General features: G+C 38.5%; 1 protein-coding gene across 1 annotated transcript; it reads left to right on the forward strand.

Annotated features, from left to right (window-relative positions):
• Nucleotides 1–690: 690 nt before the first annotated feature.
• Nucleotides 691–10,183, forward strand: LOC104432985 (protein CHROMATIN REMODELING 19; the record flags this gene model as incomplete). The annotated part of the gene is given in 13 exon segments (XM_018868903.2): nucleotides 691–1,113; nucleotides 1,115–1,387; nucleotides 2,419–2,536; nucleotides 5,364–5,404; nucleotides 5,530–5,780; nucleotides 5,857–6,037; nucleotides 6,734–6,919; nucleotides 7,139–7,312; nucleotides 7,405–7,563; nucleotides 8,526–8,594; nucleotides 8,673–8,809; nucleotides 9,357–9,575; nucleotides 9,702–10,183. Coding segments are annotated over 13 exon segments (2,394 nt in total), but the record flags the coding sequence as incomplete, so codon positions are not given.
• Nucleotides 10,184–25,572: the final 15,389 nt, after the last annotated feature.

Below are 25,572 nucleotides of genomic sequence, written 5' to 3' on the forward strand. Positions count from 1 at the left end.
AAGGGCGCAAATGATAATCATTTTGATAAGAAATTGATTTTCAAAATATAAATAGATTTTTCTATTCCTATTAGAATGAGTTTAAGAAAATACGTGTTTGATAACGACGCAAAATTTCTGTTTTCGAAATAGAATTAAATTTCTTTATCTTGAGAGGGGGGCAGCGGAGGCATTGGCTAGTGGCAACCGATGGTGGTAGATGATGAGTAGAAGATAGTGGGTAGATGGGCAACTAGTATAAATGATGAGTAATAAGAAGAGTTTTAATAATTTCATTTATGTTCGAAATAAAGAAGTGAAAAGTTTTTACTTATCATTTTTGTTCCGGATCTATTTTGAGATTAAAATTTTGTTGCAAAAATTAATAATAAAAAAAAGATTGTATCATCAAACAAATTTCTATTCTAGAAATAAAGAATGGAAATAGGACGATTATTCCTGCCGTTATTCAAGCGAAATCAAGGAAGGCTCGGTATTTCTCTATTTTTCTTTTTTTTTTAAATCCGTCTATTTCTGCTAAAGATTCGACAACAAGAAAAAAGATGAAAAACGAGAATAATGCTTTCGTAGACCCGGGCAGGTCCCATTCGTTTGGGAAGCCCCTCCCTTTTTCGTTCCGACCGACCTTGCTATAAAATCCCTTCGGTCTCCGGACGAATGGCGTCCCTTCCTTCTCCTCGGCGACATTGAAATCCCCTCCTCTCCCCTCCCAGTCCCAGTCTAGGGTTTTCTCGCGGCACCGCCTTCCTCCGCCGCCGGTCGCCGTCGCCGGGAGATCGGCCATGCGACGGAGATGAAGCGCGCACTGGACGAGCTCACGGAGGAGGACTGGGGCGACCTGTCCAGCTCCTTCAAGCCCTCTCGCGCCCTCAGGAGGCCCCCGTCGCCCCCGCCGCCCCCATCGAGTCCTTCGCCTTCCGCCGCGGCAAATCGGGCCGGCCCCGCTCCCCGAGCACTTCCGGCCGAGGAATCGGCGATCCCGTCGAGGCCGGCGGCGGCTCCGATGACTTGGAGGACGACGATGCCGAGCTGGCCGGCCCCGTCGCGCCGGCGCCGGCGAGCCGTGGCCGCCGGTTTGTAGTCGACGACGACGACGATGAGGAGGAGGAGGAGGAGGCGGGAACGGGGTAGTAAGGTGGAGAGCGATGGGGATTTGGTCGATGTCTACGATATAAGCTCTGCAGAGGACGAGAAGGAGGAGGAGGTTGAGGGGGAGGGACTGGGGGCGGAAGAGGATGAGGTGGAGGATGATGATGTGGTGGGGAAGGCTCTGCAGAAATGCGCCAAAATTTCTACGGATTTGAAGAAGGCGCTTTATGGCTCTTCCGTCGCTTCATGCGAGCACTACTCCGAAGTGGAAGCTTCCTCTAATCGGATTGTCACTCAGGTTCTCTTTGCATTTTTCCTTTCCATCCTATGAATTAAGTTTAGGACTTTTGGTTGCTCGGCATTTTCGCTCCTTACTAGTGTTTGCCCAAGGTTGGAGTTTTACGATGTGATGGAAGCTTGGGGGACGAGGATACTGTCAGTGTCGATTAAGTTGGTTTCTAAATTTGTTTTGGTTTTTGGCGGGGCTAATGTGGTTTTGTAGCTGTGGGCGGAAGCAATTGTTTAAGTGACTTAAAGAACCTTGGTTTATGATTAGGTGAAATCTAGGATTTTTCTGGGCTGTGTTGAACCTTCTTTTTCTTCTTCCTTTTTCACTTCTAGACGTGCTTGTTACGTTGGGAACCTGTATCTTTTATATATATTATCAGCCGTTATTGTGCTGGGCCAGTGATTAAATAGTTTATGGAGCTCTGTAGTAGCCTGGATTGGTCGTTAATGAGTAGAATCTGCTGAAACTTAATTCAATTATTCCTTGAAATTACTTGTTCACAATCTGCTGTCCTTGAAACTGTGACTCGAGCCAATTTTTTAGATTTTCGTGCCGAGTTATCTTTTGAAGCTGCGTTGTATGAGCCGTGCATCAACTAAGATTGTGCTTCTTCTTAGAATTACCTAACCAGAAAACTTGATGCTATAACAACACAGAGAACTTTTTGTAGTCTAGGAGCAACTAAGTTCACTTCTTCTAGATCTTGTGTACAGAGAGTTAATTTCTCTCATGAGTAGTAGATGACCAAGCACGAAACTTTTACATTAATATGGGTCTGAAAGTTGTTTTCAATTCGTAGTCCTTTTCCTTTAGCCTTGCATTATGCATAGAGAGATGATGGGATACTCTGGTTCAGTCGATTGATGTCATGTGGATGAATTACAAAGGTTGATATGGTTGGGTTTCCTTAAAAATTGTCATTCCATTATTTAATTGTGGTTTTCAATTATCTGCAGTAACGGTCCTTTGGGAACCTGAGAATATAGACATATTTTGAGCACGTCTGTTCATCGAGTTTCCCTTTGACATTGACTTTGCAGGATGATGTTGATGCAGCATGTGGTGCTGATGATACAGATTTTCAGCCTGTTCTGAAGCCTTATCAGCTTGTTGGTGTCAACTTTCTTCTTTTGTTGCATCGGAAGGGCGTAGGAGGAGGTAATGTGAATCTTTTCAACCTTCTTTCTAGATGCCACAGGTGGTTTCATTTAGGACCTAAACCAAATGAATACTTGTTTTTAATTTAACTATCGTCGAGAACTTAGCTCACGTTTCTAATATGCTTTATATTCCTACTCTATTTGTTAGACTAGAAACAGCCACAAGAAAAGCTTTCTGTCTAGCAGAGCAGCAAATTATTTCTCTTTATTTGCTTGATGAGATGGGGAAAGGGGACAATGAGACTCGCATTAAGATCAAGTGCCTGGAATGGAGTGGCACTACCAACCCTATCTCCATGGCCTGTTAACTTTTGATTCTCGTGACTTCTGTGGTCTTTGATTGTGCTTCTGGACATGCTGCCTAATACTGCTGTTTGTTTGTGGGAACGAGTAGGCAGAAAACAATATTCCACGTGCTAAGTTTAGAATATTAACTGTCTGGTAACTTGAAAGAATGAGTGATGTTCCTAGATATGGCTGAGAAAAGAGTTATGACATTATTGCCATTTTGTTCTAGAGAGTTTCCTCTTTTTATTCTCACATTGAAAATTCAGATATAGTTCTGCAATTTCTCCGAGAAAATAAGATTAATGAAAATGATGAAAAATGCTCAGTTGAAAAGTTTCACTATGGTAATTCCACGAGCTTGTGGGTTCTGGTTGAAGTTGTCATATCAGTTATTTATTTTATAACAGGAGATTGCTACTTGACAGCATCACTAGTTTCTGTGGAAGAGTGATACCTTTTAAATTTTAGAGAACCCACTTGCTTTTAGGTGGGCAGGATTGTTTAAAAGTATTATTTGTCCTTTGAGGATGTTGACAGAAAAGATTTAGAGAGTGGTAATTATAGATCTTGTCAATGCATTTGGGGCAATCCCCAGAGAATTTCTTTGGGTGGATGACTGTGGAGTAGAAAGTGCTATAGTTGCAACATCTAGGATATACCATATGCATCATGTTGTTGCTTTATTAATTGGAAATGAAGGGATGAATTAGGAAGTCTCTACAGCAGTGTCCTTTGTTTACGTTCAGCATTAAAACCCTAACAGTTTTCCCTTAGTACTGGATAGCTTGGTGCTGTCCCTTGATGTGTGCCTTCAGGGGAGGATACATTCATTGTGGATGAGATCAAGCTTGGAGTATACTTGGAGCTTGAAGCATGCAGGAACTCTAAAGTTTAAAATTTTGTGTTCTACTAGGTACCGAGAAGAGCATATAAAATACAACTTTTATAGAGGGTCATGTGCAAATAAAGGGTATACCACAAATTTCTTCTATGATGTATAAAGATATTCTTTAAAAAGTAATAGACGACAAAAACTCATTGTTTAGAAAAGATGAGGATGCTTGGATGTCTAAGTGAGAAGGATGACACAGATGATGCATCAACTTACAATTAAATCCTATTTGGTTTCTGAAAATAAAATTTTCTGTGTTCATTTTCATTTCAGAGGTTGTGGTTTTCAAACGGAAATACATAAACTGGTACAAACAATGAGTAGCTTCCTCTTGTTGTCATTGTGTTCATTCAAATGAAATCAAGTGGATTTGAATAAACAAAGAAAGAAACTCTTTTATTTTTAATTGGATATAATACACTTTTACTTTTCTTTCATAAAGAGGATTTTCATTTTCTCTTAGCAAACATGTCTTCAACAAAATGGATAACCAAGAACAGTTTTCCTTTTCATTTTCTGTGGAAAAGAAGACTGAAATGTTCTTTTGACCCAAACGAGCCCTTTTGTTGCTATATCCAGGATGGGGAAACTCTTTTGAGGTGGTATATCATGAAATGATGACATCAAGTTGCTCCATCAGGATAAAAAAAATCCAAGGTGAAAAGAGGAAAGAGAGGCCTAAGGATCTACCAGTAAAGCTTTATAGAGGACCTTGAATATAGAACTTACTGATTAAATGTTGTTTGATAGAACTAAATAGTTTGTATGATTTAATGAGGAGAGACTTATGTAAAAAAGATGTTCTGTGGGTCATGGAAAGCAAATTAAATATGCCATTTGACTAGAAAGAGTGTTTGAGGGAAAAAAAACATGTTTAGTCAGTTTGCTCATTACTGAAATGACCTATTTATGAAGGGTTTTTGGCTTTGGTTACTGACTCGTTTTGCGTGATTCTGGATATATAGATATCCAAGATTACACCAGAAGAATCAAAACAAAAACAAGTCAAAAGGAACAGCAATTTAAAATGATGTTCTTTTGGATGTCAAGGCCAAGGAAAAGAGAACAACTTTCTTAAAGGAAACCTCATTTGTTATGAGAAGACTATCTAATCTGAAAAGGGCCCTTTAAGACTAATAATAGACATAAAGATCCTTAAAATCAAAGGAACACTTCTTAGGAAAGTAAAACTAGTACGCCTAGCACTCTTAAAACTTAAGTTAGACCCAAAAGGACTCTAAAACAAAAAACCTACTATATTGACTCGAACAGCACGAGAACAATAATATTTGTTAGACATTTGTCTTAAGTTAAATAAAGACACAAAGGACTCTAAAACACAATTAAAAAATTTACTACAATAACTCGAGCAACACAATAACAGTAATATTTTGTCTCTTTCTTAATGCTCCTGACGTCACTTTTAGTACACCAGTTTTGTGTACGTCCTAGGAAAGAGTAGGTCTAATGATTGGTAATGCAGACGGCATCATGCTATTCTCTCTCTATTTCATGTTGTCAATCACTTTTTGAGAGTTTATTGTGTATTGTCAGCTTAGTACTTCTTCCCCTTTCTCTGCAGAGGGGCAGGGGGTGCTAAAATAGATACATCCTAGCTAATGGTGCATCTTTGTACTCCATGCAGCCATCCTAGCGGATGAGATGGGTCTTGGGAAGACCATTCAGGTAATCACTTTTGTCTCCTTTTTTCCTAATAGTATATTTTGCTATGCTTTTGCACTATATTTGAAGATTGTGCTACATTTTTCTTCACAGACTATTATATAACTCCTTTTTTGGCTGCTTTACAGGCCATAACATACTTAACATTGCTGAAACACTTGAATAATGATCCGGGTCCGCACTTGGTTGTATGCCCGGCTTCTCTCTTGGAGAATTGGGAAAGGGAACTCAAAAGGTGGTGTCCTTCATTTTCAGTACTCCAATATCATGGTGCTAACCGGTCAATCTACTCAAAACAGTTGACCTCACTGTCGAAAGCAGGATTACCTCCTCCGTTCAATGTGCTTCTTGTGTGTTACTCTCTTTTTGAACGTCACAGGTTTGATATCTTAGTCTTAGGCTGTCTGCTACCCACTTGACAGATGTCCATTACTGATTGTTGATAATGATCACAGCGTTCAGCAGAAAGATGATCGCAAAATTTTTAGACGATGGCGGTGGAGCTGCGTCTTGATGGATGAAGCCCATGCACTGAAGGATAAAACCAGTTACAGATGGAAAAACTTAATGTCTGTTGCACGAAACGCGAATCAGCGTCTAATGTTGACAGGGACACCCCTACAAAACGATTTACATGTATGCTTAATGATAATTTTCTCTTAATTCAATTTCCTGAATTATATATATGCCTGAAAAGTTAATAGATACTTGTTTTAAGTTTCTGTGTCTCTCTGGCTGTTGATTTCTCTGTGGAAGAACTTCTTGTGATACAATTTGAAGCCCGTATATTTTCATTAGTTGAACTGGCAGACAAGTTAATCAACAAAAGGGATGTGAAAAGAGCCATGAAAGAATGGGTTACACTTCACGACCTTCTTTGAAGATTCTAATAATGAGTGAAAACATTTTGGTGCTCTTTTTAATATTTTCAGCAGTCAAACCTCTATGCGACGGTTAAATAATGCTCTTTGTGCTCTCTCTCTCTCTCTATCTCTCTCTCTCTCTGTTTTCTTATAGATATTTTACCTTTAATCGGAAGAATTGCTGAAAAGTATAAATTTTCTTATGGCAACCGTATTGAGTTTATTGCATGGGTAAGAGAGAATGAGGGAAAGTCATTAAGGAAAAGCACAACTGAAAAGCCATATGCCCATGGTAGTCATGAGCCAAACTAGGCCGAGACGACCCCAATAACCTACTTATAGCTTTGCAATGACGTTTGGTAAATAAAATAAAATAAGATGTAATTGCTCTGTGCTAGAAGTAATGTAGTTTGATTAGATGTAGGTTGTGTAATGTACTTTGTCCTGACTCCCTTGGGTTTCTTTGTAGGAATTGTGGTCACTGTTGGAATTTATGATGCCTGATCTTTTTGCAACTGAAGATGTGGACTTGAAAAAACTTTTAACTGCTGAGGACCGAGCCTTAGTCAGTCGTATGAAGTCCATTCTAGGACCATTTATCTTGAGACGTTTAAAATCTGATGTTATGCGGCAACTTGTTCCTAAGATACAAAAGGTATGGATTTTGTTGCTCATCCCTAGCAGATAATAGTTTTAAATAGGTTCAACTCTCTCTCTCTCTCTCTCTCTCTCTCTCTCTCTCTGAGTCTAGGCCAGTTTCACTTTTGTTGTTTTTTTTAATTTTTTTTCCTTCTTTTTTTTTTAATTTTTTTTTCTTTTTTTAACAAAGCTAATGCTTCATTCTAGAGGGTCTCAGTGTTTAACTCTTGCATAGGTTGAGTTTGTGGCAATGGATCAGCAACAGGAGGAGGCTTATATAGAAGCTATTGAGGAGTATCGTGCGGCCTCAGGAGCTCGTTTGGAAAAATTTTCAGGAGATTGCCTGAGCAATGTCAACAAAATTCTACCAAAACGTCAAATTTCTAACTACTTTGTCCAGTTTCGGAAGGTGCTGCATCATATTTGCGATGTTTCCTAAACACAGATGTTCTAAGGATCTCATGACTGAAAAGTGTTTTTTCTTGCTAAAATTTGATCCAGATTGCAAATCATCCTTTGCTAGTGAGGCGCCTTTATGATGATGGTGATATTGTTCGTCTCGCTAAGAAGTTATATCACAAGGGTGCCTTTGGGTTTGAATGTGGTTTGGAAAGAGTAATAGATGAAATGAAGAAGTATAGTGATTTCTCTATTCATCAGGTATTTCTTAGTGGCATAAACTACATATCTATAATGAAGTCATTCATATAATTGGGATGGATTATACTCTCTTGTATAATTGCTCTTATTGATTGCTGCTTGTTGTCCTTCCGTTTTATTTGAGCAGAACACTTACATTATTCAGAAGATGTTGCAGATAAGCCTGTACTTTCCATTAAACTAGATACTTGCTTATTGAACTTAGTATGTCAAGTTTCTACTTCAGCCTTGTCAATAACTTACCTGGATGGCAGGGGCACAAGCAATCTGTAGTGCAACTTCTGATCCTCAGTTACGTGTACTATATTTGAGCTAAATATACTGATTTGGACCCTTTATGGAAACCCTTTGTTGGCCATCATCAAGTATTACTGAGGAATAGATGAGCTTCATAGTTTACCGTAGTCTTGGGCCCATTATGCTTAAAGAAAGCTCTTCAGTGGCACTTGATAGAAGCACCAAGGAACTCTTGTCTCAACAGCTTATCTACTGTCTGCATGACTAGTACACAACTTTATTGCAAGTGACTGTTGATAATATTTTATTCCCGCCTATTATCTGGCATCAGGGAGATGATAAAGATGATGGTAACCATATTAGACAGTGATGCATCTGATTAACCATGCCTTTTTTTGGCCAGCTGATTTTCTGTAATTTAACTGCTTTTTTGAGTGATGCACAGTATGTTTATTGGCTATACTTTCAAGTGTCACAGTAAGACTAGTGTTCTGTTTTTCAAAACTTATTGATGGACATCCGGCATATTAAGCATCTTCTTTCTGCTTGTCTCATTGCCAGCAAAGTGAAATTTTGAATGGGAGCAGTCTAATACTTGATTTGCATCAGCACTTTTTTTACCTATTTGATCAGTGAAAGTTTAATTTACCTCAAACTTTGTACTGACGATTTATTGTGCCTTTTAACTTTTTACACTGATAGGTGCCATAACTATATTTGTGCAGCTTTTACTTTGTTATGGTATCGATGGGGTTCTATCTGAGGAACATGCCATGCTTTCCGCTAAGTGCCGTGTATGTTTTCGTCTTATATCATATCAAGTTTAATTTGATCCAATCCACTTGTAATCAGATGGATTAGCTACATTACAGGCACTGGCTGAACTTCTTCCTGCACTCCATAAAGATGGTCATCGCGTCCTGATATTTAGCCAGTGGACCTCAATGCTTGATATCTTAGAATGGATATTGGAACTTATAGGGGTTACGTACAGACGTCTTGATGGAAGGTACTCCTGTCTGATTTATTTCTCTCTCTTGTTCTTCTGCATTCATTGATTGCCTGCTATCTTTCTTGTTTGCTTGCTCCTACTAACTGAATGGTGAAAATTCAATAAGCAAATTTGGGTAATACTATGCTCCAAGCAGGAAATGATTTTATCTCCTTGATCCTCTATTGTGTTTGCCCTAGTAAATGCGTGATCTTGGGAGGGAGTTTCATGTTTCTGAGTAATATGTTCTATTGGCCGTGTTCAGCTTACTATCTCTCTTTGTTGGGTTAGTATGTCATCCCATTGAATGCAGGAATTTCTCAAGGTCTCTGTTCTTTGAAGCTGTTCTCATAATGGTTATTTCTCAAGCATGTCTTCAGTTTTCCCCCCTTTTGGATCTCCTTGTCCAATGAAGCAATTGGATTAATGCTTACATCTTCTAAAATCCAGCAGTGCTTCCTGGATTGTCATTTTGTTTTAGCTCATTGCTTCATTATAAAGTGTGGTTTAATGTTCATGCATGCTCTGTAAAAGCACTTTGTTAATTTGTGTATAAAACTGCCAGTACCCAGGTGACGGACAGACAAAGCATAGTTGACACTTTCAATAATGATACTTCCATATTTGCTTGCTTGCTTTCGACGAGAGCTGGAGGACAGGGTTTGAATTTGACCGGAGCTGACACGGTTGTCATCCATGACATGGATTTCAACCCACAAATTGACCGACAGGCAGAGGATCGCTGTCACCGAATTGGCCAAACAAAGCCAGTGACTATATATAGGTGCAGTGCCAGTGCCTCCGCTTCTGAGAACATTTTTTTTAATATCCTACTCATCGCTTTACTTGTTTTTGTGATTGCACATGTGAGCTTTTGTTATATTAAGATATTGAACCAAATTCTTTTCAGGTTAGTGACCAAGGGAACGGTCGATGAGAATGTTTATGAGATTGCGAAAAGGAAGCTGGTTCTGGATGCTGCTGTTCTGGAGTCTGGTCTTGAGGTTGATACTGAGAAGGATACATCTGAGAAGACAATGGGGGAGATACTGTCTGCACTTTTGCTTCGCTAGAGGTTAGTTCGTTAGAAAACAAATAGGTCGACAGAAGTTCATGTTGTCAGAATCGTCTTGGCAATTCCCTTTCATATTTCTGGGTTATAGTGGGGGCATATGCCATTTTACTTTCCTGGTTATCTCCCAATAACACCGGTGTTATGACAGTAAGTTTGTATATTTTAGGATTTACTCGAGAGCAGGAGGGAGATTTGTATGTAATATTTAAATGTTGACTAGCATCTATATTAGGGGCCCAAATTGGGCTCTGATAGAAGTGAATGTTGGCAGGAATCTTTATGAAGTGATCGTCTGTCTGTCGAGCTTTTGATGTTGACTTCTCTCGGACTTCAGTATAGTGATAGAAGTGAATATCGACAGGCATTACTCTTCTCAAATGGTATCGTTGGTGTGTTAGCGCTTTCAGTCGGATCTCTCAGAAATCAGTTTGCTGTTTGGTATCAATCGGATCTCTCATCAGTTCATTTCTTTGACCGGCTTAAGCCTTTGATGTGTCAAATCAAGGTCTTAGGCCTATTTCCGTTTGCAGATTCTGTCAGATGACGCAATAAATCTTTCTGGTCAATAAAGGATATAACTGATTCGAAGGCATCAACTGTACATGGACATTTACAGAGTACGACATTCTGCATCTGTGACGGTGGTGACAGATTGGGACTAGTAGAAGTTTAACCGCATGTGTCCATCGTCAAATATGCCTTCGCCTGACCAAGGTTTGATAAAAGGGAAAGCGCTTCTGAGGTCTACATAAATCCATGCACTTCGGCACGATGGTTCTCCTCTTCTCAACCTTATGTCGAATTGATAAGTGAACTACTCTCAACCTTAGTGGAATGATAAGATCCAAGAACCTCAAGCGTTCCGGGTGCTCTCCCGAACAAGACAGGAAGCCTATTTAAAATACTCCCAATCTCATGCCCAAAATACTTCCTCTAGATCTTTAAACTTTTCAATATTCGTAAAATGCTGTCTAAACTCATTTGTAGAAGGAAAAGAATATTGTTTTTTAGGATTGATAAGGTCATAAATTAAGAGGTGAAAGATCTGGGAGTTCTTTTTCGGTCGATGAAAGACTTGTAGCTACACTTACACTTGGAATGAATTGTTTCAAGTTACCCACCTTCAATTTATTGAACATATGAGAACAAGAACCTGCCAATGCCTGAAATCCGTTTGTTTTGAAACATTATGACTACTTCTATATGTAATGTCAATGCACTTTCATGAATCTCAAGATAAATCCAAATGTAGATGTTGTACTTTCTGAATAGCCAAGTCGGGGACCACTTGAGCTCATTCAATAGGCGTACTGACACTAGGAGATGTAAGAAGTATCATATTGAATGTTCTACATTTATTTATCAAATGAGACACATCAATCTTTTTTGGCCATGCAATTCTTACTTTCTCTCACTTGGCCTAATATAGTCTCATATTCTATGAAGTTACTTATGATGTTAATTATTGTTGCCTATATCCTTTTCATTTTAGTAATCACGTCTGTTGTGTAATTTGCTATCATTCTTTTAGAAAGAAACTTCATGAGATATGGAACTCCTTTTGATGCATCATTAAGAGTCACATACACGGGAACTCAGGGTTTTTTAATAACCTGCATAGCAATTGACTCGCAGAAATATTTGAAGACGCGTGCATTTTTTTTGTAATAATTTACTAAATTATTATAACATAAAGAAGAACTCTAACTAGTTTAGGAAGGGACTTGGAACAAGCCAATTTAAAAGTTAGAAGTTCACAGTAGAAGTCCGATACATTCAATCAAGAAGATTGTCAAGAGGGAGTTTAAGTTTGAACCCGTCAACATATCTAATTGTATTCACTTTTGCTTAAAGGCTTAAGCCAACAAGTTATGGGCCAACAAAGATATATTAACCCCTATACATTTCGTTGATTCTCCAATATAGGAGTTTTTCTAATATAATTTACATGTGCTTCTCGACAATCTTCCTACCTAGCGTGAACTTAGTGTTAAACCCACCCCTCCTTAATAAATATCCTTCTATATCAATATGTCTCAATTTGAATCCCTAATGTTCACCTTCATCTCGAGTCCCTTTCTCTAGATTGAACTATGAAGGCTACTACTAGGACCACATTAGTCAGATTCCTCCTTTGAGACATTCCCCAACCACTTATATACATTAGGAGTGGTTGGGAGTACGTAGTAGAAATTCAATAACTTTACTTAATGAGATTGCTAAGAGAAAGCCTAAATCTGAATGTGTCAACATATCTAGTTAGACTTGCATTCAATTGAAAACTTAAATCAATGAGTCATGACCCAATTATGATATATTAAATACTGTACACCACGTAAATCCTTGGATACTGGACTTTTTTTTAACACAACTCATGCATGTATATGAATATCACAGTGAATTCATTTCCTTGTTCTACTCTCTCTCTCTCTCTCTCTCTCTCTCTCTAGCAAAGGTGTTGTCGGTGTTGGTTCTCTTGTTAGCTCTTGCCTCGCCATGGTGGCAAACAGTGTTTGGCGGCAAAGGCCTGGTTGCAGGAGGATTTTGTCATTGATGGAGAAGGTAGAAGACCGAAGAACATAAATAACGTGGATTGGTTCTATGTCAGCCACCAAAAGCATAAACATGGATGTGTCATTCAATAAAAAGGGAACCAATTCAAGATGTAAATTCATCACCTGAATGTAAAGGATCTTTGTCACATTAAATAACACCGTAAGCTCGCATCTATTGCCTAAACATCATCATCACTGCATATGAGCTCCCTGCAGCAATGCGACTGTTACCACCATGTACCTTTTCCACCTATTGATCGCTGACAAATGGTTAGTTACCTTCTCAGGCACGTCACCCCCACATTATCAACCTATCAAACTATCATGAGCTCGCGAATAATATATAGGCTGAACCGATTTTGCCATTGGAGCCATGTTATGGTCCAACTTGATACCGATCGCATTTATCAATAGAACTCAAATACGTGGAGGTTCTTCTCGTAACTTTGAATGACTATTCGAGTCAAAAGAAGGGAGCATATAAGATCATTGACGCCTTGCGTTTGTAGTAAGCGGAGACACAATATAAAAAGTTTAACGCGAACTACTTTCCATGATGTTTGTAAGACATAGCCGGCACCAAGCAATTGGCTTATTCCTCCACCACAAAATAATAAAGGGTTGTTCATCTTTTTCTGGGAAAAAAGAAAGAATAGAAGAAGAAATCAACCGGCCTTAGGGCTGAGATGTTACTGCAGTAAGGCTGAGTTTCTGGGTTTGCGTAAGATGTGACTGTTTCTGGAGCTGGATTCGCAGCTACTTGCGACGCAACAAATGCATAAAAAGAACCAGAAAAAAAGAAAAAGAAAACGAATATGTTGCTGAATATATAAACATGCATGGATAGACACACCGATGAGGTGGGATGATCCTTAAAAAGCAAAATTTATCAGTTACCGAGGGGGTTATCTGGATTAAGTAGAAAGTGGATGGCAGGCGAAAAAGGAGTTAGTTGGTATGTCATATAGGTAATGATGACGATAATAAAAAAATGACAACAATAATTCCATTTTTGAAGATATTTTGTAGCATCAGCTCGCTCTCAGGTCTCCATCTTTGTAGGGGAATCTTTTCTTTTTGGGGTGCGTGTTTGTGTGTCGTAGCAGCACCCTCTAGTCTCGCTCTCTCTCCTACAGAATTGATAGCCCGTGATATCTCTCTCTCTCTCTCTCTCTCTCTCTCTCTCTCGTATGGATATGGTACGGCAACAGCTGCGAAGTTACCACCCCATGAAAAAGCCCTACGATGGAAAGATAGTTTCTTGTCATTTTTGCTCTCATATGTCAACAAAGAATCTCTCCCTCGTTCTCCCTCTCTCTCTACATACTGATGTGCAATGTGGGAATGGTCCAACTGCTACGAAATCGGCAGCTTGAGGGAACCCTACAACAAAAAGGAAGGTCCCTCGATGCGTTTCTCTCTCTTTCTCTTTGACAGACGATCTTTCTCGCCTCCTTTTATTTATTACCCTCAGAGAGAGAGAGAGAGAGAGAGAGAGGGGTACCTCTTCTCAGTACTTTTTGTCACTGCCTGCCTCTGCTTGAACAACAGCATCATATTAAATTATGTCATAAGATAATCGGCAAAGTATATGGAACCAATTAGGAGAAAGAAAGAAAGATATATATATATATATATATATATATATATATATTATCTCTTATATTCTATTGGTGGGTAATGAGCTTTGAAGAATATTAACACATTATTTTTTTACCCTTCCCTGAAAAGAAAAAGAATATCTTGCATCATATAAATAAACAAGGGGTGACCCACATAACGTGTCCACTCGAAGGTCGCCATCGCTCACATGCAATCGAGCAGGCGAATCACGTCGTCTTTGGTCGTGTTGTTTGGGGCTTTGTCCTGCCCTTTTGTAGTCTTGCCTGCCGTGAAAAAGTCCACCCAATTCGCGTAAAATCGCAAAACGCCATGCAACGACACGAATACGAGCGGGTTGCACAATGCGCGCGCGTGCGGGAGGTCGACTGAAGTACTGGTTTTATCACTTTTTTAACACTTGATGATACATAGTACTTCAAGTCTGTATAGCTTCTTCAACCGATCATTTACTTAGTGCAGCTACCTGCCTCACCTGGCGTAGTTTTCTTTGTCATGCGTATCGATGTGTTCCCTCTTTGTATTCATGTGAAATCCCTGCCTAAATTCAACAGTCCCTCGTGGAGCTCTGGTTCGTCCCATGCGGCCGGGTTTTACGTCAAGAGGTTCAGGTCACATGGTCTGGAGTGAAATGGCCCTTCCTTCTCATGCCACTTGCTCTTTCCATTTCCTTTTCCAGTTGGTCAAGCAAATTCGATCTTCTGTACAACGCCTGACCTTTATAGAAAGTGAGTTCCCCGGAAGATGATCTTCAATTCTCGAAATTCAACTAAAACCAGACAACGCGCTTTGTCCATCGGAGTTCTCCTCCGCCTTCAAGCTCTGAAACTATGGTCCTCTCCATCCAACGCCTTGCGCGAACTGTGCGTCACCAGCAAAGCCCACCTCTTGAGGCGTACTAGCCAAAACAAATTTTCTGTCTAGCGTCGCTAACTCGGAACTTTGTCGATACATCCGTATGCCTACGTACATTTAGTCCAAGAACCGCAGTTATGTACCTATTGGATTAGGGTCTTGATAACCTCTTGACTATAAGGCTCAATTTGTCCTTCCCAAATCATAAACATCACTTCGCAAAATTACCTTTTTTTTTTTTTTTTTTTTTTTCAAGATGATGTATCATGATCTTAGCACTAAATTAGTTTAATAGTCTATTGAAGGGAATGTATCTTACATGTAAATCGTTGGGTGTGGCGAAGTACCAATCAATTTTGAAGAAGATGAGGTTGTATCCCAAGGAATAGGCGGAATTCGCTTTGGGATTTGAAGTACTTTAATTTGATTCTCTCTTGTGATGTGACAGTGTTTACACACAGGGTTTGAACGCTAACATGTGTACGGGTTTTGATTTTGTTAAGTGAATTCATTGATGATAATTTCTACCTGATGACTGTTTGTGTAGAAAATATTTCACGCAGGAGATATACCTTATACAGATCCATGAAGGATCTTACTTCTAATGGGTGGTATGTGATTATCTGAGACACAGAAAATTAAAAAAATTAAAAAATTAAAAAATTAATGGATCTGTTGAATGGGAAGACGACAGGTGGCAGATTCAATTAACGTGCGGACGACCCAACAAAAGATATGGGGCACGGCGAACAGAAGTGGAGGGGGACCCTCAAACCCGAGCTCGTCAGTTTGCTAAACAATCACAAGAAAATCTTCCCAGTTTTAGCAGCAGCAACAGTGTGCTTCTAGTCCCGAAGGTCTTGTCTATGGCTAGATTGTTGGGGCATACATGGAAGTTCATTGTGATCTTCATCTATTAGAAAAGTAAAAGAAAAAATGAAGAAGAAGATGAAAAACAAGAAGAGATTCTCTCATCATTATGGCCACTCAAGAAGCCAGAACCCTTGACTGGGTCGCTGCTGTCTACGGCGATGGCTGCTCGATGGATGAAAACTGGGGATTGACGTCTCTGACTAACTCGACGTCCTCAATTTGTTCTCTTCGAAGTGGATTATACGGAGCGTAACTACAAGTCAATGGTCGAGATCATTTCTCTATCTCCAAGTCTTTTCCACCAGTTTCGTTTCTTCCCTTTCTTTGACGCCGCCAGCGATGTCACCTCCACCGTTGACCTCAGCCCTAGCCAACACGCTCTCTCTCTGAGCAACCGATGAAGTGCTACGGCGAGCCAATGCGCTGCGCAGACGAGCGGAGGTGGAGGCATTAGGGGAGAGGGGAGGGAGAAGGGATTTGAGGGTTTTGTTTAAGATTTGTCACGAAGAATAAGAGTAGTTTAGTGAACTTTGATCAACCCTTAACTACAGAGGACACTATTGAGATGGCAGAAGCTCACGACTATGATCTTTCTCTCGAATTCGGATGCATGCAATCTACGGTGAGTTAGCTCTTGATTTGACATAGGGAAGAACTGTTTACATAAAGTTCATTAAACTTTTCTTTGGTTAGCATTTAGAATATACAAGGAGGAAAATGACGCCGTGCCCACCTTTTACTTCCAAAAGGGCGGCATTTTCAGCCAACCGCAGTACATCAGATCACTTTGCGTATCTTTTCGGGAGAAAATATTCGGTCCACCTGACTTTGGACTAAATATCACTATGACAGCATTATTTGGCTTATGTCCTGCTTGTCAAGATTTCACTTATTCACCTACCTAAACTTATTATCTCTATGGATTTAACTTACTTTATGTCAGCTAATGAAAGTTCATTAAAACTTTCAGTCACATAGTTTCCTTGGAATTATTAATAAGGTTTTGACTTCATTACCCTTGAATGGAACGCAATGAAAAGCTCAAGGAAATGCTTCCTCTAGTTGGATAGACACAAGGAGAATGAAAGTGGGAGGAAATGTGTGTACTGAGCTACGCGCCGCGCCGCGCGTGTCCTTTACATTACATAAATTCATGCCACGATATCATTCGTAACAAATAAATTAGACATTTCAAGCGGTGATTTTTCTCAGCGAGTCTTTACTTACCATACTTTTCAAGATTGAATTTGTTTCGACTCTTGATTTTTAACTAGTTTTAAACACGGATTTAGAGCTTATCTTTCCTCATTGTCATCAGGGTCATGAAAAAGCCATACCAATTATGGTTCTCCCAACTCTATCCTTTAGATTCCTCTATCTGTCTACAGATATCATAAAGGGAACTTTTCTTGTAGTAGAAAGCGGCCATAATGAGCGTGGGGGAAAAAACAAGAGAGCTGCCTCATAAATTCTTTAGAATTACAAGTTTTGTCTATCCATCAGGAATAATACCAAATGAATGGTGGGCAGATGGTTAAAAAGCAAATAACTGAAATCGCAAAAAGGCCAGCATCGATCTCTCTCGATAAAGCTCACTACATTTTCAATCTAATGTTCTAGCGTACCCACATACATTTTCGGGCACGAGTTGAATTGGAAACGACCATGTGCTTCTATGGTACAGACTTTATAGTATACTAAGACGTGCATGCACTAGGTTATCATGTGAAAAAAATAATCGTGGGGGGGTCAGAGAGGTGTATAAAATCTCGTGAGAGAGAGAAAGAAGAGAGAGAGAGAGGGAATATTTTTTCCTAACAAGATGAAATATCACTTGCTGGGGGCGGATGTTGAACAGCTCACCAAGAGAGAGAAGGCTTGTCTTTTATGTTGTCCGTGCCGGCCAGGGGCAAGTATTCCAAGCAGCTGACCTAATGGGACCCTGCTAAAAGATCATATTATATACACTCCGCTCGATCAATAATATCGACGATCGGGTCGTAATAATTCGAGGATTCGTGCTGTTTCAAACGATTCGGAATCCAAAGCCCGACCATCTCTCAGGGTGTGGATCGCTCTATGACGCAAGGAATATAATCGAACGGAAAGAGTTTTTAGTTGTTTTCAGAACGAGATATTATCCTAATTGAGCGATGAGCAAGAATGTAACTATTCAGCGAGAAAATAATGGCGTGTCGATATGTTTTCCTCCCTTGTCGTTCTTCCAACTAAATCTTTAATCCGTACATTTTTGTATGTGATCAGTATTCGTAACTTGCAACTCATCAATTGAAAATTCAATTGGATGAAGTTTCCTCTAACCAACGACGGAGTTGTGTTTTGAGATTACTAAAGATAGCTTCGCTTTCTGATGGGGCCGACGACTCCTTCGTGTGGAGAAGGAGGTCCATGCTCTCTCTCTCTCTCTCTCTCTCTCTCTCTACCCCATCACTTTCGTGTCACTCCACCGTGGGACACCGGGAATCCATGGGAAAAAAACCCTAAGAGAGAAGTCCTTTCTCGAGAGATAAAAGGTGACCCACCCCTCGAAGCAAGTCGCCCTCTACTTTTCTTTAATTTAAACATTCTCTCCTTGTCCTTGTCCCCCCGAGGCCGGGATCTAAAAAATTATAATCCCACCTTAATATCCGATAAAGAATGAGGGGAAATCGTTGGGAATATTAAGTAGGTAGTGTCTTGTTGTCTAAGAATTTAGGTAAAGTATGTCGCCGCATTATTTAACGTCGTCTTGATGGTGGAGGAGGCCGGATCGCGTACGTGACTAGTTAAGTACGACCTACTGGTTGGTCTTGCAGGCATCAATTTTTATGGAGAAATGCGTCGCAATGAGGCCCGAGTGCCGAGCAAGACTATGCGAACCTCTTCTCTTTTTTTTCCTTATGTTAAATCGGTTATTTGATGTTGTCGCAGGCGATGGTAGGTACGAGCTGCCGGAGGCACGTCGGCGAGGGCTAGCAGCCGCTGCAACAGGCGGGCAAAGGCGCGGTATCGGCACAACAGGCTCTACAGTTGTTGGGGTTGTTGGAGAGAGAGAAATGGAAAAAGGAAAAAGGAAAAAGAAAATAGAATAAAATAAATATCTCGGCACTATTGAATATTTAACATGATAATGAGTGGCTCGTCTATATGGAATTAATTTAACATGTAAGTTTACCTCTAATTGGAGGATCTCTATCCTTTCATGTGACCTTAGATACCAATAATAATAATTATTTTTTTATTTCGTATTTTAGAGTTATTTTTCTAGAACGATTCTTGCTTTCGATGCACTATAAATAGAGGCCGGTTTAGTAATTTTCTGGGATGTTTCTACAGTGAATTGAGATTGTCATACCCATTACGCTACGTACTTCTCCGTGGTCTTGTTAAACTCTCTTTCTTCGTGGCGGTCGCAGATTGCTAGCTAGCGAGCCGACAATTAACTTTTCCTGATAAATCTGACATTTGCTTATTTAAATTCCTTGTAATTTTATTCCATTTATATACATTGCTCACCAACCATAGATGAGGCGTAAGAGTATACACAAATCTAATTCTAATTCAGTCATTCTCCGAACATTAATGAAGAATCGACGGCACATAGCTCGTGCAATCCGATGTAAAACGTCGACCAAACGAAGGGGTGTTTATCAAAGATGAAAGACTGGCCAAACGAAGCGTACACTCTCTCGAGAAACAGGACGAACGCTCTTTGCTTTTAAAACAGTAATTAATAATAAAGAAGCGACATTTATGACAGGTCCTAATTAAGGAGAAAACCCAAATTACGGTAGTCCGCAAATTTAACTAGAATCACTTTCTTTTTTTTTTATAAGAAAAAATTTAGGTCTTAAGTCCGCCACCTCCAAAGTTCAAATGGTGACTCGTTTCTGCGAGAAAAATCACTTTTAGATTCATAAACTTCTGACTTGTAGAATATCTTATTTTGACCAAAAAAAAAAAAACTTCTGACTTGTAGAATATCTCTAACTTGGATGAGGTAATATGTAACAAAAAATGCGGAATTAATTCCTCTAAGGTCCTGCTACGATTGAGAGGAATGAGACAACGAGAAAAACATAAAAGTAATCTGAATAAAGAATGAGGAATGGGAATTGCACTTGATTTCTGAATTAGAGAAGTGGTTGGTACCGTTTTAGAATTGGAAATATGATTTGAATCTTAAAATTTTTAATCACTTTAGAACTAACAGGATATGGTTAGTACAACTTTTCCGTCATAGTTGCTTCAACTGTGATAAAGGATACCGCAACTTTCACAAGGTATTTTCCCAACATTTCATAGCCATTTGAAATCCGTTTCGCCTACCTTTAATCCATTTGCTATAGTTTTAAACATTTATTAACAAGCATACAACTCCCATACTTCACAGCACAAGATGGTTAAAGAAAAGCACGATTGTGGTTTAGCTACAGTTACACCAAGCGAGCTTTGACCCTTGATTGTTTTTACATTTTTGTATGCAATGTAAGCGATTATTTAAAAATAATTAAAATTATTCATTTTTCGAAGCAAACATATCATTAATCTCAAAATTTTGTTTTATTATGTGTTTTGGTCTCTAATAATCTGCATTTGCGTGGAGTTCAAGTCATTATGTTATTCTAGGTGAGTAAAAAATGCAAGGATATAAGGGTCACCCTTTGATTTTAGGGTCATTTTTGCAATTTCGTTGAGATTCCCTAATCTTACGGGCAAAGAAGTGGGACCCAAAGTTAAGCTGAGTCTTAGGTCAAATTATATAATACTACCAGGCCTTTATATAAACTTAATTGTATAGATTAAACTTTAGGGAACGGTCAAGCAATTTTTTCATACCAAGATTTCGAGTTTAGTTCAGTCAATATGACTCGCCATAGTGGATTAGGTGCCAACCGTTCCTTTGTGGCTTGACTCATTATAAACAATATTTTATGCACGCCCAAATTGAGTTTACACTGTAATAGAGATCTCGAGTTTGATTCTTTCACCAATTAGTTATCTTATAGTATTCGATAATGCAACCTTTGCATGCCTTAGCTAAAAAGGATGCAGATTTTGACGCCAACAATTTGAATGGTGCCATCATATTAATTGTTAGAATATTTAAATAATAAATCACTCATTCTTCTACTTTTAGAACAATTGGCAATTGTTTCAACAAAATCTCGTATGATATTGGAATTAGAAGCACCTCAGTTCAAATCTTCTAGACTTTTATTTGCCTCCTTAATCACATATTTTGATGCCTTTGGCTATAGCTAAAGTCCCAATCTATTAAATAATTAGTAGTGGTTCCATAAAATCTCATATTTGTGTTAGTTGTTCACATCGAAATGTTTCTAATGATTGCAAATAATTTTTTGATTGAAAATAAAAACTAGTGAAAGCATGTCAAGTCATGTTGACTTCGAATTAGTTGTGGCGATGTCAAATTTTAATTTTCACAGGGATGTTCTTCTCATGTTAAAATCTCATCTTGTTGAGTGAAGAATTGCCACTCACAATATAAATTCTCTTGATGTTAACGGAACTATTGCGTCATTAATTTAATCCACATATGATCCTGGCATGTCATCAAAACATAATGTCGTAGTGATATATACTGATCTTAAAAGGATGGTACAAGTCAATAGATAAGGAATTTATATGGTGTACACAGCTAGTATTTAATATGCAATTTACAAAATTGCGTTAATTTTTGGTAACTATGCATGCTTCAATTTGCTATCTACTTAATGCAAACAGGGAGGACTATTTATTACCAGCTTGAACTCACCACACATATCATATCTTTCTTGAGTACCCATATTGTAAATTGTAGAACATTTGCCGTGATCCTTGTTTTTGGAGCCATAAAACTACTTTTACACTGCATTTGTTTCGTGAAAAATAAATAATATAGAAAATATTTTCCTAAAAAATGATTGGTCGTATTGTGTGTAATAATTAGTTAATGGAAAATATTTTATCGATACAAATTTATGTCTAAATATGTTTATAGACGACAAAAATATTTTTCATTCAATCATTTTTAAACGTAATACAAGCGTTCTTTTTCAATAAAATATTATTCATATATTTATTTTTCGCCAAACAAATGAAATTTTAACCATAATTTGAATTTGGTGGATAATAATTCGTGGCTAAAAGGGTTTTTTCTTGTAACGAGAATTTCGATCCTATGCCCAAAAAAGAGGGTTTACTCTTCATGCTAGTGTCTCCATCACCACAACAGTCCGTGGTGACCATTTTCTTCAATGCTCTTCACTATTTAACATAAAAGAGAAATTAAAAAAAAAAATCCGTTGTGAATTTAGAACAGTTTTGTCTTATGGTGTTTGAGACAAAAGTAAAGAAGCAGCTACATCTCAACTGCCATTGCAATTTCTCACAACTAAAAAGACTCGGAGATGGGGACGAGAAGAGCAAATGAAGAAACGTGGGAAAGGGAAACACGACGGATGAGGCTTGTTCACATACATCCAATCGATTTGACTAATCTTCGTAAATACACACAGATTGCCTTTTTTTTTTTTTGTCAATTATTCAACTCATACTTTAACTCTCACTCTTAGACTTTTATCTTGTCTTATTGCAAAATGTGGAAGTCGAAACATACACTTGAAACTAAATTGTCCTCACTTTAACTCCCAAGAAGGTGAAGATTCAAACTCTCCACCTCCCTTCCATATTGAAAGAGTAGCCACTAGGACAAGCCTTATAATGGAGGGAGCGGCTTGTAAGGTTACATTGGATAAAGCCTCAAAGCGTTTTCTTCCAAAGATTTATACTATTAGGAAGCGAGTCAATAACGTTCGTATAGTATGCCAAGTTTTAAATCATTGACTTATGTTTAAGTGCAACTGGACATTGAGGGCAATATAGCTCGGAGTTGGCGATGTCTTTTGAAGTTAAGACTTGCTCTAACCTCAATGATCTCTAGCTCTAGATATTGTTACAAAGAGGTATATCAAGAATTTAGATAAGTGGGACCAATTGTAGGGTGGTATGTATTCATATGGATCGACGATATTAGTTTACATAAATTCATACATGGCTTGCCTGTAAAAATAGATTGCCGACAAAAGAGGCCGTAACACACCGAAAGCTTTTAGTTGGTATTCAATGTAACTTATGTTTGTCTAGTTAATTAGACGGAACCCATTTATTCTTTAAGTGCCATTGAATGTAGAGTATATGGCGAAGTATCCTCGTCCATAATGGTATTCAACGTTCTTTTAATTATGCAAGTACTCCTTTATTAATCTAGGTTCATCTTGTACATTCTCTGCACACATCTATTTTATTAAGGGTGAAGTATCATTTATGTCACTTTTAACTTTTCCTAATTGTCCTCTTGCAATATTTAATATCCAGTCATCGATGCAAAAACCAACTTCTTCTTTTTGCTACACATAATCGCCTTGATTACCTACTCTCTTTTTTTTTTTTTTGTGCATAACTAGACCATAGTATATGTGCACATAGCGCGAGCTTAAACCCTAGTGCATCTTCATTCGGATGACATAAATACAAATTAATTTTGCTCACTTTCCTGTTGCCCATGCGTTGGAACCATGGAATTTGATAAATCTCACCTTGAGCTTCGCCACATTTTGAAAAATGGACTCAGAATTGTACGGATCGGATTCATAAAAAGAGAATTTTTTCTCTTGGGAACCTGCTGATTGAGAGGGATCGATGAAGGCAGATGGAATATGCCCACATGACAAGCCAATACAAAAGCACAGAATCACATACCACAGCCACGTCAATTATATTAGCAGAAGATAAGGTATGAAACTGAAGCTTTTAAGATGGGAAATACATTAAAATTATATTTTAAAAGATGTAATTGAATTTAACAGTGAGGTCAGCCGTCGCAACTTTTTAAGACCTACGCATATGGCATTTATTTATTTATATTTATCCGAAATTAAGTTGCTTTTACGCCGTTTGTATCAATTCCAGCTCTTACTCGTACATCCCTATGCTGCTGTGCTTTTTATGCAGGGTAAGGACAAGACATGTGATTCGCCACTTGGACATTTGTTCGGGCTGTAACTGGTAAATACGAAACCGATCTTTGTCTCTGACTTGAAAAGCTCGAATTACTTTATTGTTTTTCAATTGGAAAATAGTAACGAGGATTTGCCCCTAGCCGGAAATTATCATGGTCCAACTAGCAATTAATTAGCACTCTTCTCTTAATTCGTTTTGACCGTATTATTTTCTTAATGTAATTAAGTTGCTCATTCCCGAACTATTAGTTTTGAATTGATAAAGATTACGGAAACTCATTATTCTCTTAAACTCATTTTGGCCATATTCTTCTCATCATCCATAAACAATCTTCTCACGTGTTTCAATCACTCAACCTTCCTAGAGTTATAATCACTACACTCGATTTCTACACAGGAGATTAGCAAGATAAAGACTAGATTGCCAGAACATAGAGTTTTAAATTTTTATCTTTTCTAGCCCAACTCAACTTCTCCCCTTGAATTGAATTTATAGACATTTGTCTTCAAATGACCTACACAAACTCATATCCAAGATATAGTTGTCAGTTCTACCTTCAATCGCAAGCAAATTTCCCATTATAGAGCTTTTAAAGAAAAAAGTTCCATATACAGTAGCAGTCTGTCATTCTTTGTTTTTATTGGTAAAAGGAAAAAAAAAAACTATTTGATCTTTTCTAGTTCTCTTTTTATGGGATTCTAACACTTAAAAAAATCAGCTGTGAAATACTTATTTATAGACTCTCACCATCACACATTTGAGCCATTCACTTTGTTCATAGCCTGTTGCCTATTACGATCAGGTCCATCCAAACTTTCCGACTGTCATGTCATACAGTTTGTTCATCATACCCAATTAGGCCCCTTCAAGTTTATTGACATTCTCATGTATTGTAGTCTATCCACTTTTTACTAGTCTTTCCGAACTCTTTGAAATCTCACATCCTACACTTTGCTTTGCATCTGCAAACCAGTCCATCCAAGCTTACCGACGCCCTCACATCTTGTAGTTGATTCACCTTCTATTAGTCCATCCAAATTCTTTCCACTTCCATTAGTTTGTTAAATATATGCAAGATAATTTTCGATGTATGTATTTGCATCCACTAATTTGTTCACCTCCTACAGAGTCCTTGTAAGCTCGAACTCATTTCACACCGAATGACCTGTTCACACTCCACAATATACAAAGGGCCTTCCCACACGCACGAGAATGCACATGATGCCGTTATCGACACCGTCTGCACATGATCCTACATATGTTTGCAAGTAGTACCTCTAATACACACTCGAATGTGCATATTGGTAGCCTTTAATTGTCTTATGATCTTCAAAAGAAATGCATTGAAGAGAATTTTCCCAACAATCTTTTCCTTTATATGCAATACATTCAAATGCACGTATCGGCAACCTTTGAGTATGAGTTCGCAATAACTAATGATAATACACATATGAGACCCCGATCAAGCCAAATAACTCTTGCTTAAGTCATATGCTAATTTTTTTTTATTTTTTTTAAAGAGGGCTAGAGCTCACCATAGTCCTAGCTTAGCGCATAATCGTCAATTTGAGCAAAGAATTAAAACGGGTTACGCATACACAATTTTGAATAAATCGTGAGTGTCAAAAAAGAGGAGAAAAATATGCGAGCGCGGGGGTGACGAAAGGAAGTTTTGGAAGGACTCAAAGCAGAGAGAGAGAGAGAGAGAGAGAGAGAGAGAGAGAGGAGAGGGAGAGAGGGGTCGGTGGACCCAAACCCTTCGCCGAATAACGACACCC

Source organism: Eucalyptus grandis, chromosome 2 (genome assembly GCF_016545825.1).
Source record: "Eucalyptus grandis isolate ANBG69807.140 chromosome 2, ASM1654582v1, whole genome shotgun sequence".
NCBI lineage: Eukaryota > Viridiplantae > Streptophyta > Magnoliopsida > Myrtales > Myrtaceae > Eucalyptus > Eucalyptus grandis.